Here is a 15,919-nt window from a genome sequence, read left to right as displayed (position 1 = left end):
ATTAGGGTGGGTCCATTTCCCCCTTTTCAAAATGTCCGTCCGTCCGTCCGTCTGTCCGTCTGTCCGTCCGTCCGTCTGTCCGTCCGTCTGTCTGAGACAAAGTGGGGGAAACGTGATTTTCTCGGCTCCTATTAAAGATAGACAGCTGAAATTTTTAATGAAGATTCCCATGACATATGCGCATCAAATCTATACATTAGTAGATATACCATATAATCAGAGATCTTAAGGGATAAGACAATGGACGATAATATAATGTACATTTCCAATGATGAACAACAAAAGTACGCCTTCTAAAGATTAAAATTAATGGTTAAAAGTATTAACCGACCAATAATGGTTTCAAATGCTCAAGTGAGATTATAAAACTTTGGGTACCAGTTTAAATGTCCCCTCCCTTCCCCAATTATTAAAATTAATTAACACATTCATGTATCTTTTGAAAGAGCTATTATTATTCTTGGGACTCTTCATGAGTCCTCAGGCATAATAATAGGGTGTTAATACGTTTACACTAAAATTATCTGTCTATATTTTTATTGTCTGTCATTTTAAATGTCTAATAGGTAAAGTTGAAAATATATGTGACCCTGTAAATGGTAATACCCGCAGATATAAACATCCAATAAATATTATATACTGTACATGATGTACAAATTTTTACAATAATACAAAAAAAGTCACAGAAAAAAAGTTATTGTATGATTAAAGTTTTGTAAAACAATCTACTAAAACCCCCCAAATAAAATATTAAAATATGATGTACAAACCAGAACAATATATCTTGTTGACCCCAAAAAAAACAAACAAAGAAAAAGAACCCCCAAAAATATGATGTACAATTCCCAACAAAACATCTTTGCGAACCCCCCAAAAAACCAAAGTTATTGTATAATAAATGTTTCTAGAAACCCTTTCATAACCCCCCATAATATGATGTACAAACCCCGATATAATATATTGTCAACCAAAAAAGCATAGAAAAAAACTAAGTAATTGTATGATAAATGTTTGTAAAAACCTGTATCTACCATATTAGACCTATTGCAAAAGGTTTCCTTTATGGTAAATAATGTATAAAACCAAACAAAATCTCTTGTCGACCCCCCCCCCCAAAAAAAAAACAAAGTTATTGTGTGATAAATGAAACCCTAATAACCTTATATGAAAGGTTTCATGTATAGTTTATGATGTATAAACCCTAACAATATGTCATGTCGACCAAAAAAGCATAGCAAAAATCAGGGATCTATATAGATAATATAATGGCCATTAAATTGATGTACATGATGATACACAAAATTAGTATTCTGTAGATTGGAATTATTAGTTGAAACTTATGAACACTCAATTTTATGAAGCAACTAATCAAAATTCAATGAAAGTCCCCAAAGTTGTTAATTCAACCAATATGAAAGCGTTATTATACAACTTTTTGTCCCCTCTCTCTCTGGAAAAAAAAACAAAGTTTTTGTATGATAAATGGCAGTGTTCGCCAAGAGGGAAGCCGTGGTCATTAATAAGTGTCTTGTTTTTGCCAATAGGTGTTCTTTGCATGTAAAAAATGCGGGAAAAAAGCAAGAGATGCGGTAAAAATGAAACCAAAAGGGTAATATGTTTCATTTTAGAGCAAATTCGCAGTAAAATAGTCTAATACCATCCTAAGGCTTTAATTTAAAAAAAATAGCCATACACCGAATTTGGAGATAAATGAAGAATCATAACAAAATAGCAAAAAAATTATAATACGAATCAACTATAGCTACTTTTAGAAGCTTTATTTTGTTGTTTTGCACGCCAGTAATGTCAACATATACCAACAAGGATGACAACATCCATAAAAGCGAAGCACTGAAACGGTAGGACAAACAGACATTAACACTTGTATAGTGTCAGAACTGAATAATTATAATATAAATGTATAGGGGTCAAAGCAAAAATGTAAGTAAATTTGTTGAAAAAAATCTGCTTGATTCAGGAAAATGTTTATGGACATACTTACATTTTTAGGACTTGATTATAGAGTTGCTTCGCTTATTACATTATACTTTGTTGTCCCATGAATCAATCTATAATACAAAGTAGCTTGATGTCTGTCCGTCTGTCCGTCTGTCCGTCTGACCGTCTGTCCGTCTGTCTGTCTGTCCCTTAAGATCTCAGTAACCACTGAACTGATCGGATTCTACTCTTCAGGGAATATACCTACTGGTCCTGTGGTGGTTTTAGGCTATTTTCTTGGGGGGTGGGACACCCCCAACCCCCCCAAAAATAAAAAAATCCAACCCCCTAAATTTTTTTTTTTACATTTTTTGTAAAATCTCAGTAACTGCTGATCAAATTAGGCTCTACTCTTCTAGGAATATACCTACTGGTCCTCTGGTGGTTTTCAGCTATTTTCTTGGGGGGTGGGACACCCCAACCCCCCCAAAAATAAAAAAATCCCCACTTTTAAATTTTTTTTTTTTAATTTTTTAAAACAAAAACCAGTAATTGGGGTGGGGGAACCCCACAGCAACATGGGGCGAAGCCCCCATGAATCCCCCCCCCCCAAAAAAAAATCAAAATATTTTGTTTTTAATTTTTATTTTTGTGTATGCCAAAAACCTAGGTCTAATTTTTACGAATTGAAATTTTTGTGTATACGGCTAACAACCTGGGTTTAATTTGTACAAATTAAAATTTTTGTGCATAAACCGCACAACCTGGGTTTAATCTTACCACAGAGTAATTAAACAAAGAATAATTTTTTGAATATTTCTATTAAGGAGGGTTGACTTCCCCAAACTATATAGGGCAAAGCCCCTAGAGGCTAGGGGCGAAGCTGCTAGTATACAAAAAATCAGAGCAATCATATGATTAGTTCTTATAAAAATTTTTGCTAAAAAAATAAAAAAAATCAACATGTTTAAAATGGACGTACGGACATTTTGGTAATGGTTATAGAGTTGCTACGCTTTCTAAATCGTACCTAACTACTAAAGGAATCACCATGCAAAATTTGAAATCGATAGGACAATTCTAACATGCCTAAATCAATGAAAAAAGCTATCCGTGACGGACGGACGGACCAACCCTAATTATAAAAAAGCTTCGCTTTTAACATAACACAACACATATTCTTCACATGGAGGGAGGGGACATTAGATAAATTTATATTGGTAGCCTAAAAACTTTTGCTATCTTTTATCCTTGATTTTGTTGATTATTACAATTTTTTTCTCTCCCTCTCTCTCTCTCATTCGCTTTTCTCTCTTTCTTTCCTTCTGTCTCTCTCTCTCTCTCTCTCTCTCTCTCTCTCTCTCTATCTATCTATCTATCTATCTATCTATCTATCTATCTATCTATCTATCTATCTATCTATCTATCTATCTATCTATCTATCTATCTATCTATCTATCTATCTATCTATCTATCTATCTATCTATCTATCTATCTATCTATCTATCTATCTATCTATCTATCTATCTATCTATCTATCTATCTATCTATCTATCTATCTATCTATCTATCTATCTATCTATCTATCTATCTATCTATCTATCTATCTATCTATCTATCTATCTATCTATCTATCTATCTATCTATCTATCTATCTATCTATCTATCTATCTATCTATCTATCTATCTATCTATCTATCTATCTATCTATCTATCTATCTATCTATCTATCTATCTATCTATCTATCTATCTATCTATCTATCTATCTATCTATCTATCTATCTATCTATCTATCTATCTATCTATCTATCTATCTATCTATCTATCTATCTATCTATCTATCTATCTATCTATCTATCTATCTATCTATCTATCTATCTATCTATCTATCTATCTATCTATCTATCTATCTATCTATCTATCTATCTATCTATCTATCTATCTATCTATCTATCTATCTATCTATCTATCTATCTATCTATCTATCTATCTATCTATCTATCTATCTATCTATCTATCTATCTATCTATCTATCTATCTATCTATCTATCTATCTATCTATCTATCTATCTATCTATCTATCTATCTATCTATCTATCTATCTATCTATCTATCTATCTATCTATCTATCTATCTATCTATCTATCTATCTATCTATCTATCTATCTATCTATCTATCTATCTATCTATCTATCTATCTATCTATCTATCTATCTATCTATCTATCTATCTATCTATCTATCTATCTATCTATCTATCTATCTATCTATCTATCTATCTATCTATCTATCTATCTATCTATCTATCTATCGTTCTCTCTCTCTCTCTCTCTCACTCACTAAGTAAATTAATATATCTCCCTCTCTAATAAGCTCTATGTAAACACAAACATAATTGGCAAAGAGACATTAGCCCAGTTCTAGAGATATTAATAACATAAGATAACAAAGGAACAGAGAGGGAGGAAGGGGACAATGAACAGTAAATTACACTGGTACCCAAAGTTTTATAACCATGTTGTCTAATTCATTGACTTAAAAACTTTGGTTACATTTAACTAATTTTGATTAGTCGGTTCCAAACAAGTAGTGTTCAAGCTTTTCATCCTATATTTTTTAACCTGAAGGCGTAATTTTGTTTATAATAATTGGGGATGTATGTCAAATGAAAGAAAATATTTAGTTTAACTAATACAGTAAATAATAATTCTGGTGTATTTTTGGAACCAGCTATTTCATAAAGACATGACTAGAATGGAATAATCATACTTTAAAACCCATAGATAGATATATATATAGATAGATAAATAAGTAGCATGGCATATAAAATGCATTACAAGCCAATAATCCAATTTTTATGACCTACTACTTGTTATGACAATATCTATAGATAGATAGATAGATAGATAGATAGATAGATCAGACAGAACGACAGACAGACAGACTTACAGTCATACAGACAGAAAGAAATGCCGACAGACAAACACACAAAAAGAGAGACAGACAGACAGACAGATAAATAGATAGATAGATAGATAGATTGATAGATAGATATATAAGACTGATAGAAAATAAGTATACAAAATTAAGCTTATGTTATAAAGGGTGTTTAAGTGTGCTTAAGCTTTAAGACAGACGGACAGACAGACAGACGACAAATATACAGATAGATAGATAGATAAATTGATAGATAGATAGGAAATATTTACACAAAAGTAAGTTCATGTTATTAAGGGTGTTTAAGTGTGCTTAAGCTTTTCATTCATGAGACTTTTTTGTTCTTTTGTCGGCTTTAGAATTTATGATTTAATTTTATGCAGATTTTTTGCATACTATATTTTTACTTTTTGTCTAAAATGCATAGAACTAGGTTCTTTAAAGAATGAAAAAGGAATGCGCCATAGAAAATCTTTTTAAACAGATAATTGAAAATAAACATATTTTTAAAAGTGAAGCTTTTCTATAATTAGGGTCGGTCCGTCCGTACGTCCGTCACAGAGAGTTAGCTCTTTTCGTTAATTTAAACAGGTTAGAATTGTCCTATCGATTCCAAACTTTGCATGAGGATTCCTGTATTAGTTAGGTACAATTTAGAAAGCGTAGCAACTCTATAATCAATACCAGAATGTCCGTACGTCCATTTGAAACATGTCGATTTTTAACTTTTTTGACGACAATTTTTGTATGTTAAATTTATCCGATTCTTCTGAATTTTTGAAAACTGATTCCTATTACAACAAGGTACACTGTTATAAGCAAAGCATCTCTATAAACAAGTCCCAAAAATGTAAGTATGTCCTTAAACAGTATCATCTTTTTATGCAGTTTTGCAACAAATTTACTAACAATATTGTTTGTACTGATGCATTAATATTCTGCTAATTCAGTTCTGACAATCTACAAGTGTTAAGGTTCGTTTGTCATTCCATTTTAGAGCTTCGCTTTCATAGATGTTGTCATCCTTGTTTTTTTTTTAAATTTCCCTTTTAACCATTAGATCAAATAAGTTCTGCTTTAAAGGAAGCATCATTTTTGTTTATGTCACATTTTCTTGTGTTTTTTTATAGTAGCGAAGCTACTCTATATTTCACTTTGTCTGTCCGTGTGTAAGTCTGCCCGTACTGCTATGCGAGAAAAGCAATTCAAGATAGGCGGCCGATTTTAAAATATATTTTTTTACCAATGAACATACAGTATGTAATTTACTTTATCCGATGGTCTGTCATTCATACTTCATAATATAAATATCATATAAAAAATACATTTTTGTCCAATATATCTATAATAGATAGATATAGAAAGAAGGATAGAAAGAAAATATAAATTGCTGCCTAGATATCTAATAAATAGAAAGATATAGAATTATTAGCTGTACAACTGCACTAGGTGTGCAGAAATCCATTATCTTATCTTTGATATCCCTGTTAGTAACTGCACCACGTGTGCAGCAGGGATCTAAAGGGATAAGACAATGGCCGTTAAATTGATGTACATCCCCAATGCTGATACATTAAATTATCCCTTCTGTAGATTACAATTAGTTGTTGAAAACTTTGGACACTCAACTTAACCTCAATCAAATCTTAAAAACTCCCCAAAGTTGTTGAGCCAACGAGTAAGAAAACGTTATTATAAAACTTTGGGGAATAGTGTAATAAACAGCCCAATGTCCCCTCCCTTCCTGTTGTACAGACAAGCCAAGTTGGTTTCGCTTGTCAAAATTCTGACATCACCCTAATGAAAACATAATGGCAAATTCAAAGTCGATGTTGAAAAGTTTATAAAGTTTACAACTTCGATAATAAATGTATAAGTATATATGTATAACCCAGATAACTACCTGGCCCAAATGGTGAATACCCCTTTTCTCTTCTAGCAAATTAGCTTCCGACGCTATTGACTGATATTCAAAGACCCAATTGAAAGTCGGCACATAGTCCATACCTCTTGGGTAATTTACATGAAGGTCGTGCCCCCTCTATTCTTTTACTTTAATACTACAATAAATGCACCACAAACCAGACAGTCATAATGACATATTCAAAGTAACAACGTATTTTTATCAACCCCAATCAAATAAGGTTAAATTGATTAATTCAGCAGTAAAGGAAATCTTAAGCTACATATACACACAGATAGACTTCCTATTACTTTTATAAAAGGACCTGGATCGCATCGTATGATATATAGATTTTCGTGGATATTGAATGAAAAACTATTAAAAATTCAAGAGGCTAAAGGCCCTGGCTACCAAAACTGGAATTAATTTAATGTTTTTTCATGTTAATAATCGTAGTTAATTTTCTGTAATATGATGCTATACATAATTTTACAGTTTGGATGAATACCGGTTCCAATCCAGCGGATAATAATCGGTTTCTAGGCCATACTAATAAACTTTATTAAAATAAATTTGGCTTTAATAGGCTAGCACAAGTTCTTAATTGGATCTAATTACTGTGAAAGTGGATTTTAAAATATTTTTTTCATAAAAAATTAATTGTTCATACCATTTGAAATATCTCTATATAGCGCAGTTACTGTATAATTTAACTTTACTATTTTTGGAAATCCTTAAATAAAAATAACAAGATGTATGTGTACCTGTCCGTCAGCTGATTCTCTTTTACAGAAAAGCTTCTTATAGGTCATGGTAAGGTTTATAACTATTTTCAGGGAGAGAACTTCTCTCCTTTGATGAGAAAAATAAACCCGATCTTTTTTACTTTTTATATTTAAAACTAAAATGGTGTAGACTCCCATCCCCCCTTTACCTCAAGTACCCCTAGAGGCATCTAGGGGCGTAGCCGCTAGTTTGATATCTAGTCATCACAATGATAGAAGGTCAATCAGACGTCAGTTATAATGAGTGTTATCAAGTAGATTATAAGTCAGTCATGGTTCCTTTCTTTACATATTGATGTTGTCATCCTTGTTCAGTTCCAGTATTAACTATAATTAAGAGATTAACTTTTAATTTTGCACAAAGACAGTAAAAAACTAATGGACATAGAAAACGTGGATATTAACAGAGAAAAATTAGTCGTAATTTAGATTGCTAACAAGGAACTCATTTACTGTTTAATTCGTTCATCCAGTAGGAGGGTTGGGGATGGGGTAAAAAGGGTAGATGTTTGGTTGTGGTATTACATACATAAAATTTGGTGTATTTGTATATCGATATAGATTCTATAGTTGAGAATTTGGGTATTTAACTGATTTTTTAATTAAGTTTTCAAGGATAGCTTTCAAATATTTATTTTAATTATTAGTTTAATAGAATTGTGTAAATATTTGTTTTATATTGTGTTTAAATAAATTTAGATATTTTCCTCAAAGAAACTAGTCGAACACTAAAACCTCCCCTCCTATTCTCAAATAAGGGGATGTGATTGGGTTGTATTTAGTACAGGTTAGCCCCGTAGGGCCAAGGCGTCCTGCAAAGGTAAGACATGATACATAAAAGGGTAGGGTTCTTTGCTCGCTTAGCACATTAAGAAAAAGCACTAAAAGATTAATAACTATAATCACCTGTCGACATTTTTGGTATAACTATATTTTCTTTGATAACTCATATGTAAAAAATCTTCAAATATAATTTATAAGATTTCAGTATGGCTATGAAACAGACTAATATCCACTTGATTAGAACTGGTTCTCAGCCATACTGAAAAAGCATGTATAGCATCGTATAACAGACAATTTTCCGCGAATATTAAAATACAAATTTGTATTAATACCAGTTAATACAAAACTGGTAGAAATCTTAATTTCTTTATTTTAATATCCTCAGACAGTTGTCTATAATACGATGTGATAAATAACTATTTATTCACTTTCACATATATTATAGGGAGGGAGGGGACATTGGACTGTGAAATTAAATTCACTTTTCCTATCACAAATGTATAGCGTTTCATAATTATAAAAAAAGTAACAGGATCTGTGTATGTGTCTTTTTGTATCTAAGGATCTTGCTAACTGCTGAACCTTAATGATTCACCTTAACAATGTAGCTTCACATAGGTCCTGGGAAGGTTTATAACTATTTTGGGGGGACAGTATTTGTCTCCCCAAAGAATAAGAAGGAGTTTTTTATGCTGAACAATAAATAAAAACAAAAAACAGTCATTTAAACGGTACTTTCTAAAAAAAAGACCTCTTTCTTTTATAGCAGCGTAAAAATTTAGTCAAATACCTGCGAACAGACGGACATACACAATATATAGAGTAGCTTCGCTACTCAAAAGAATGTATTATTATTATTATTACAAGCACAAGAACGAAAGAAGATTTTAAAGTATTGTTTTTCAAAGCTCTGTAACAATAACTGAAAACATTACAAAAACTTTACATCAAAAAGAAAAGAGAGATAGAGAGCGAGAGGGAGAGAGAGATAGATAGAGAGAGAGAGAGAGAGTGAGGGAGGAGGGAGATGAGAGAGATAGGAAGATCTATAATTTTGCAAATCATACAATCAAACTTTTTTTGACACACATTGTATTGAAAAGGACAAAATTGGTTTTATATTCAGGAATCTTCAGGGATAAGACATTGAACGTTAAATAGATGTACATCCCCAAATATGATTAACAAAATTATTGCATTTGTATATCATTGGTTGAAAAGTTAGTACAGTGCTAGTTTATTCCAATTAATCAAGATTTGATTAGACTTTGAGTACCAGTATAATTTACAGACAAGTTTCCCCTCCCTCCCTAAAATCTATGTCATATGCAGAATAATAAACTATTGTCTGCATACAAGTTGCTTTTGCTTTTTTGTTGCGACTTGGGTGTGTTAATTTTTATGATGCTATTGGCTGATATTTTTTGCCAAATTGAAAGTCGAAACAGGGTCCACAGGGTGGAGACAGTTACTTAACCCCTTCGACCTCTATTCTTTTACTCTAATGTCGTCGCTACTAAATTACTCTGGGTGAAGTTTAATACTTTTCTTTGAAATGTCCAATTAAGGCAGGTTTTAGCCCATTGTGCCTGTTTTCACAATGATTCTATTAAATGTCCAATTAAAGCAGGATTTAGACCACTGTGCCTGCTTTCACAATGATTCATTGGATGATATAAATGTTTAATATCTCTTATTTTATAATAAAGTTACCAATTATAGAGTTATAAAAGCAGAGAGGGAGAGGGCATTTGACTGATTATAATACTAGTCCCAGAAGTTTTATTAACGCTTTTTTATTCGTTGGCTTAACAACCTTGTAGGCTTCAATTGAATTTTAATTGGTTGGTACAATTGCGTAAATATTAGTGTAATCTACAGAAGGGGTAATTTGTGTATCATCATTTGGGGTGTACATCAATTTATCGGCCATTGTCTTATCTTTTTAGATCCCCAAGTAAAATGAAGTTGGAATGTTAAAAATTGATGTGGCTTTACGGTCACAATTTATTTTTTAATACTATTTATAAGATTTATAACAAAGAGCGGGTGTTTTCATTCAAAGTGCATTTTGAGCTCTGATAACCTCCCCCCCCCTGTTCCCATTGAAAAAAATTATGAGGGGGAGTTTTTTTCTTTGTATAACCCATGCTGGAGGCCCTAACACTGTGGGGCTAACCAGCTCCAAATATAACCTAACCTAACCTGACCTAAAGTAATAAAAAAAACTACCCCCATCCCCCTCCTTTATTTTTATTGTTTTTTTAGTGCTTTGTATGATAAGTCGTGAATTCAAAATAAGAAGACCTTATAACTTTATTATGTAAACTATCATCAAACTATGATATAGCAAAATTATTTTCTAATATTCATTGAATATACACCACCCCTTGGTTAATTTGAAATCTGCCCACTTTTATTAATTATCAGGGCTTAACAACTTTGGGTACTTTTATTGAATTTTGATTGGTTGGTTCTTCTTGATGACTGTCCAACAGTTTTATCCACTAACTGTAATCTACAGATGGGATAATTTTGTGTATCATCATTGGGGATGTACATCATTTTATCGACCATTGTTTTGTCCCTTTAGATCCCCGGAGTATACCCTTGATTAATTTAAAATCTGCCCACTATTAACTTTTTACAGGGCTTAACAACTTTGGGTACTTTTACTGAATTTTGATTGGTTGGTTCTTCTAGTTAAGTGTCCAAAAGTTTTATCCACTAATTGTAATTTATAGATGGGGTTACTTTGTGTATCATCATTGGGGATATGCATCAATTTGTATAGGGAGGGAGGGGACACTAAAATATAAATTACTCTGGTACCCAAAGTTTTAGAATAGTTATTTCTAGCATCGTATTATAAACGGCTTTCCGCGGATATAGAATGTACAATTATGAGATTTTTTTTGGCCCGTGGTGCCGAAGGCGCAAGCTAAAAAAATTGTTTTAATCTTATGATTGTACATTTTTATATTCGTAGAAAGCTGGATATAATACGATGCTAGACATAGTTTTTTTTGTATGGATGAGAACCGGTTCCTATCCACCGGATTCGAATAAATACGAGAAAAAGTTTTCTGATTTGCTGTCCTAAAAACTTTGTCATTTACATTAAGCCTATTTAATGAAACAACCTTACACCACGCGACCCTAACCTAAAGAGGTACACTCCTTCAAAATAGTTATAAACCTTACCAGGACCTATGATAAGTTAAATTGTAATGAAGAACCATATCGGTTCAGCGGTTTGCGAGATCCTTTAGTACATATAGATAGACATCCTGTTACTTTTAAATAAGGATGATAAATTTAAGTATTTTTTGTCTTTTTTTGGGCATTTGTGAAATTTTTCGCTGCTTTTTATACATCATGCAAATATTGTAACAAAATTGAAGAAAAAAACAAGGATGACAACATCCATAAGTAGCAAAGCTCTTAAAGGTGGAAAATTGAAAAAAAATGCCAATGTAAAAACTAAATTAAAACTTGAGATTTTATGGATAAGACAATGGACGATAAATTGATGTATATCCCTAACAATCAGTGGAATCGCCACAACAAAATTTAAAATAAATCATATATCTCCGTCTGGACGTATAGACATAGTGAGTTTCTATAGCTTCGCTACTGAAGAAATTTTAAATCAATAGGACAATTCTATCATGTCTAAATCAACGATAAGAGCCATCTGTTACCGACGCACGGACATACGAACCGACCCTAATTATAGAAAAGCTTTGCTTTAAAAAAAATGAGAAAACATTTAATCTTGAAAAATCTAGAAAAGCTTCATCTTCACAAAAATGAAAACATCTGATTATTTTTGGAAACAGGGCTACTCTATGACTTTAATTGTCCGTCTGTCTGTCTGTTATCCAATGCTTATATTAAGCTTTACTTTTCTTGGTCCTAGTTATAATATACTTTTTTGGGGGAATAGTCCCTTCCGTGGCAACGCCCTTTAAGGGGCGCGATTCGTCGTATTATTTTAATTGCATTTGATAGGTTATTTTATTTTAGGTTAGGTTATATTGGGTTAGGTGATTGCCCCACAGGGTTAGGCAATTGGCCCCCGCAGGGGCTAGAAATAGGAGAAAAGCTGCTTTGAAAAAACGAAGAATCGCCCTTTAAGGAGCGTTGCTACGAAAGGGACTATACCCCTTTTTTGTTATTAATATGTAATATCAATACTTTTTTAGCCTATCCAAACGTTCGTGTGAAATTACTTGATGATAGCTTAAAATCACGCTATGTTGACTCATCTTACAAAATATTACAAGTTAAATTGAAGATAGAGATATAGAACAGATCTACAAAGTAAAAAATAATACGAACCCTTTTCAATTAAATATATGTACATATATTTAATTTATCGACAGGAAATCCCAGAGAATATACCCAAAAAATTTGAGATGTCTACCTAAACCAGCATTCAAGAATATCTGTTTTACCAATTTTGTTTCTTACAGACGGACAGACATTTTGGATTAGATTTTAGCTTCGCTCCTAAAAAGAAATGAGTTACCTGTCTCTATCGCCTGGAGATGGGGTCCTGCAAAAGTTTCCATTCAATAGTTTATTTTTTGTATATTGTATTAATGGTATCCAAAATTTATTCGTTGTGTCAAAAACTATGGGTACCTATTAGGGATGGCAATCCGTCAAATTTTTGGACCGGATTCGTATTCGGATTCATACAATAATCCATCAAAAAAAATTGCGGAGTCTCGCGGATTCCGGATTCTTATTTTTGGCGGATTACGGATTTGGATTCCGGATACTAGCAATATTTTAAAAGGCTTTTTTTTAATTAAAAAAAAAATAGGTGCTACATATGTCCTAAAAATTTCTTGGTGTTCTTTATAATTCACTTCCGAGAATCAAACCAGACTTTAAGAGATTTTATATGTAATGATGATAATCTTTGCCTTCAAAAAGGGGGAGTTGAAAGAAAAAACTCTAGACGCTAATTTTAGTCTACCAATTAAGAATCCGAATCCGCTATTAAAAAACGGTTTCCGGATTCGGATTCCAAAATTGACCTAAAATTAAATTGGTAGGATTCCTGATTCCCGATCCCAGATTCGGATACAGATTGCCAACCCTAGTACCTATATTGAATTTTGATAGATTTCAAACCCAAACAAATATCAACGAACAATATTGATTTAGATAAAGGAGTAATTTTGTTTATCAAAATTGGATATGCACTTTGATTTATCATCCATTGTCTTATCCCTTAAGATTCATGGTTTTACTAATTTATTGGCCTTTTCACCTTAAATACAGAACATAGCTTAAAACCTGACTAAAATATTTAAAATTCTGTGCTATTTCACTTCCTAACATTTAATCGTTCAGTAAATAAAGGAAATTACTTAAAACAGGGAGGGAGGGGACATTTGGGCTGTTTATTAAACTTATCCCCAAAGTTTTACAACAAATTTTCTTCTACGGTGGCACAACAACTTTTATTTACTTTTGTTTGGTTGGTTTATTAAATTTTGAGTCCAAACTTTTCAATCACTAATTGAAATCTACAAAAGGGGTAATTTTGTATATCATTACTGGATATTTGCATCAATTTATCGGCCATTGTCTTATCCCTTTAGATCCCTTAAATTATAGTAAGACATGATTGGATTAGTTCAAAGAGAACCACATCTAGCCTATAATTCTATTATCATTGCGTTTTGTGGTTTATTCTTATTTATTTCAGGGATTTAAAGGGATAAGATAATAAATTATAAATTGATATGCATCCCCAATGATGATAAACAAAATACCTACTTCTGTGATTGGATTAGCGCAAAGAAAACCACATCTAGCCTATAATTCTATTATCATTGCGTTTTGTGGTTTATTCTTATTTATTTCAGGGATATTACGCGATAAGACAATAGCTTATTAATTGATATACATCCCCAATGATAATGAACAAATTAACCCCATCTGTATATATATATTGAACACTGCGAGTTTGAACCAACCTATAAGGATTTAAAAAAAGGTCTCCAAAGTTATTAACCAATGAAAGATGCACTAGATAATAGTCCTGGCAATACTGAAAAATCATTTATAGCATCAAATTACAGACAATTTTCCACGAACATTACAAAATGAAAAATAATAATAGTAACACCAGTCCTGTTAGTCAGGGCCTTCAGCCCCTCGAGGTTAACAAAACTTGTTTAATAATCGCGGAAAGTTCACTGTAATACTATGCGATAAATAACTATTATAATTTGTGTAGGTCTATGTGTCGGATCCAAATTTAGCTTTGTGTATCAAAATTATATCTAATTCAATTTTTTATGCTTTGATAGATAAATAATTTATGTCCTCAACAAAAAAATACATATTAGTTATTTATCGCATGTATTATAACAGCTTTCCGCTGATATTAAAATAAAAAAAGATTGAAACCAATTTTATTAGCCCCGTAGAAAATTGTCTGTAATACGATGCTATACATGATTTTCAACCGGTTCTCATCCTGCGGATATTAATCGGTATCGAAGCCATACTGATTACAATTTTTTTAGTGGAATATCATTATAACCCCCCCAACCTCATTTTTTTGCTATTTCAATGATTACTACATTCATAAAGGCAAAGCCCAAAAATAAAACAGTCGACGTACAGTATGTTATACTAGCGGCTTCGCCCCTAGCCTCTAGGGGCTTTGCCCCAAGAGGTTTGATCAAACCAATTTTTCGTATTTTAGATTTAAAAGCAAAAATTTAAAAAACTTTTTTTTTAGGGGGGGGGGGGAAGAATTTTTTTTTTTTGGGGGGGGTAGTTGACTCCACTATTTTAATTTTAGTTTTAAAAAGAATTTTTTTTTTTTTGGGGGGGGGGGTATTTTTCATTTTTTTGGGGGGTTGGGGGTGTCCCACCCCCCAAGAAAATAGCTTAAAACCACCACAGGACCAGTAGGTATAATCACTAAAGAGTAGAGCCCAATCGGTTCAGTGGTTACTGAGATCTTAAGCTTCAGACGGACAGACAGACGGACAGACAGACGGACAGACAGACGGACAGACGGACAGACAGACGGACAGACATCAAGCTACTTTGTACTAAAGATAGTGTCGTTTTACTCTTTGAAATTAAATGAAAATAGATAATAATGTTCTTTACTGTCTTATATACCATATCTTACTTTTGTGATATTTTATCCCTTGCATTTTATCTCCTTTCTTTATTCTATGTCTCTTTCTTTCTTTCCCTTTCTCTCTCTCTATCTTTCTCTCTCTCTCACTCTCTCTTTCCCCTCTCTCTCTCTCTCTCTCTTTCTCTCTCTCTCTCTTTCTCTCTCCCTCTCTTTTTTTTCTCTCTCTCTCTATTCAACTGCTTTGATGAGTAAAAATCACTCCTTTCCTCTTTATCATATGTTCTATACAAGATTTATTCATATAATAATATTATTTAGATGCACAATGAAATAGCTTATGGATTTTCTGCACACATGCCTAGAATGTTATTTTTCTATGAATAAAGCTTGGTGTTATTGCACTAATAGGGTAATAATATTAATAATATCTCTTTTCAGTATGGTATC

At 32.3% G+C, this 15,919-nt stretch overlaps 1 protein-coding gene across 1 annotated transcript in view; it reads right to left on the bottom strand.

The window, feature by feature from the left end:
* LOC145334425 (uncharacterized) overlaps positions 1-15,919 on the bottom strand; it is a 165,005-nt gene that overhangs the window by 54,813 nt on the left and 94,273 nt on the right. The window contains exon 9 of the mRNA XM_080179879.1: positions 12,881-12,907. Within this exon, the coding sequence (XP_080036005.1) occupies positions 12,881-12,907 (27 nt within the window). The remainder of the gene's footprint in view (positions 1-12,880; positions 12,908-15,919) is intronic.

The sequence above is a fragment of the Acartia tonsa genome, chromosome 12, assembly GCF_053477335.1.
Source record: "Acartia tonsa isolate MP-2025a chromosome 12, ASM5347733v1, whole genome shotgun sequence".
Lineage (NCBI taxonomy): Eukaryota > Metazoa > Arthropoda > Copepoda > Calanoida > Acartiidae > Acartia > Acartia tonsa.
Note: the sequence above shows the minus strand (reverse complement) of the source record. Positions and strands in the feature narration are given on the sequence as shown.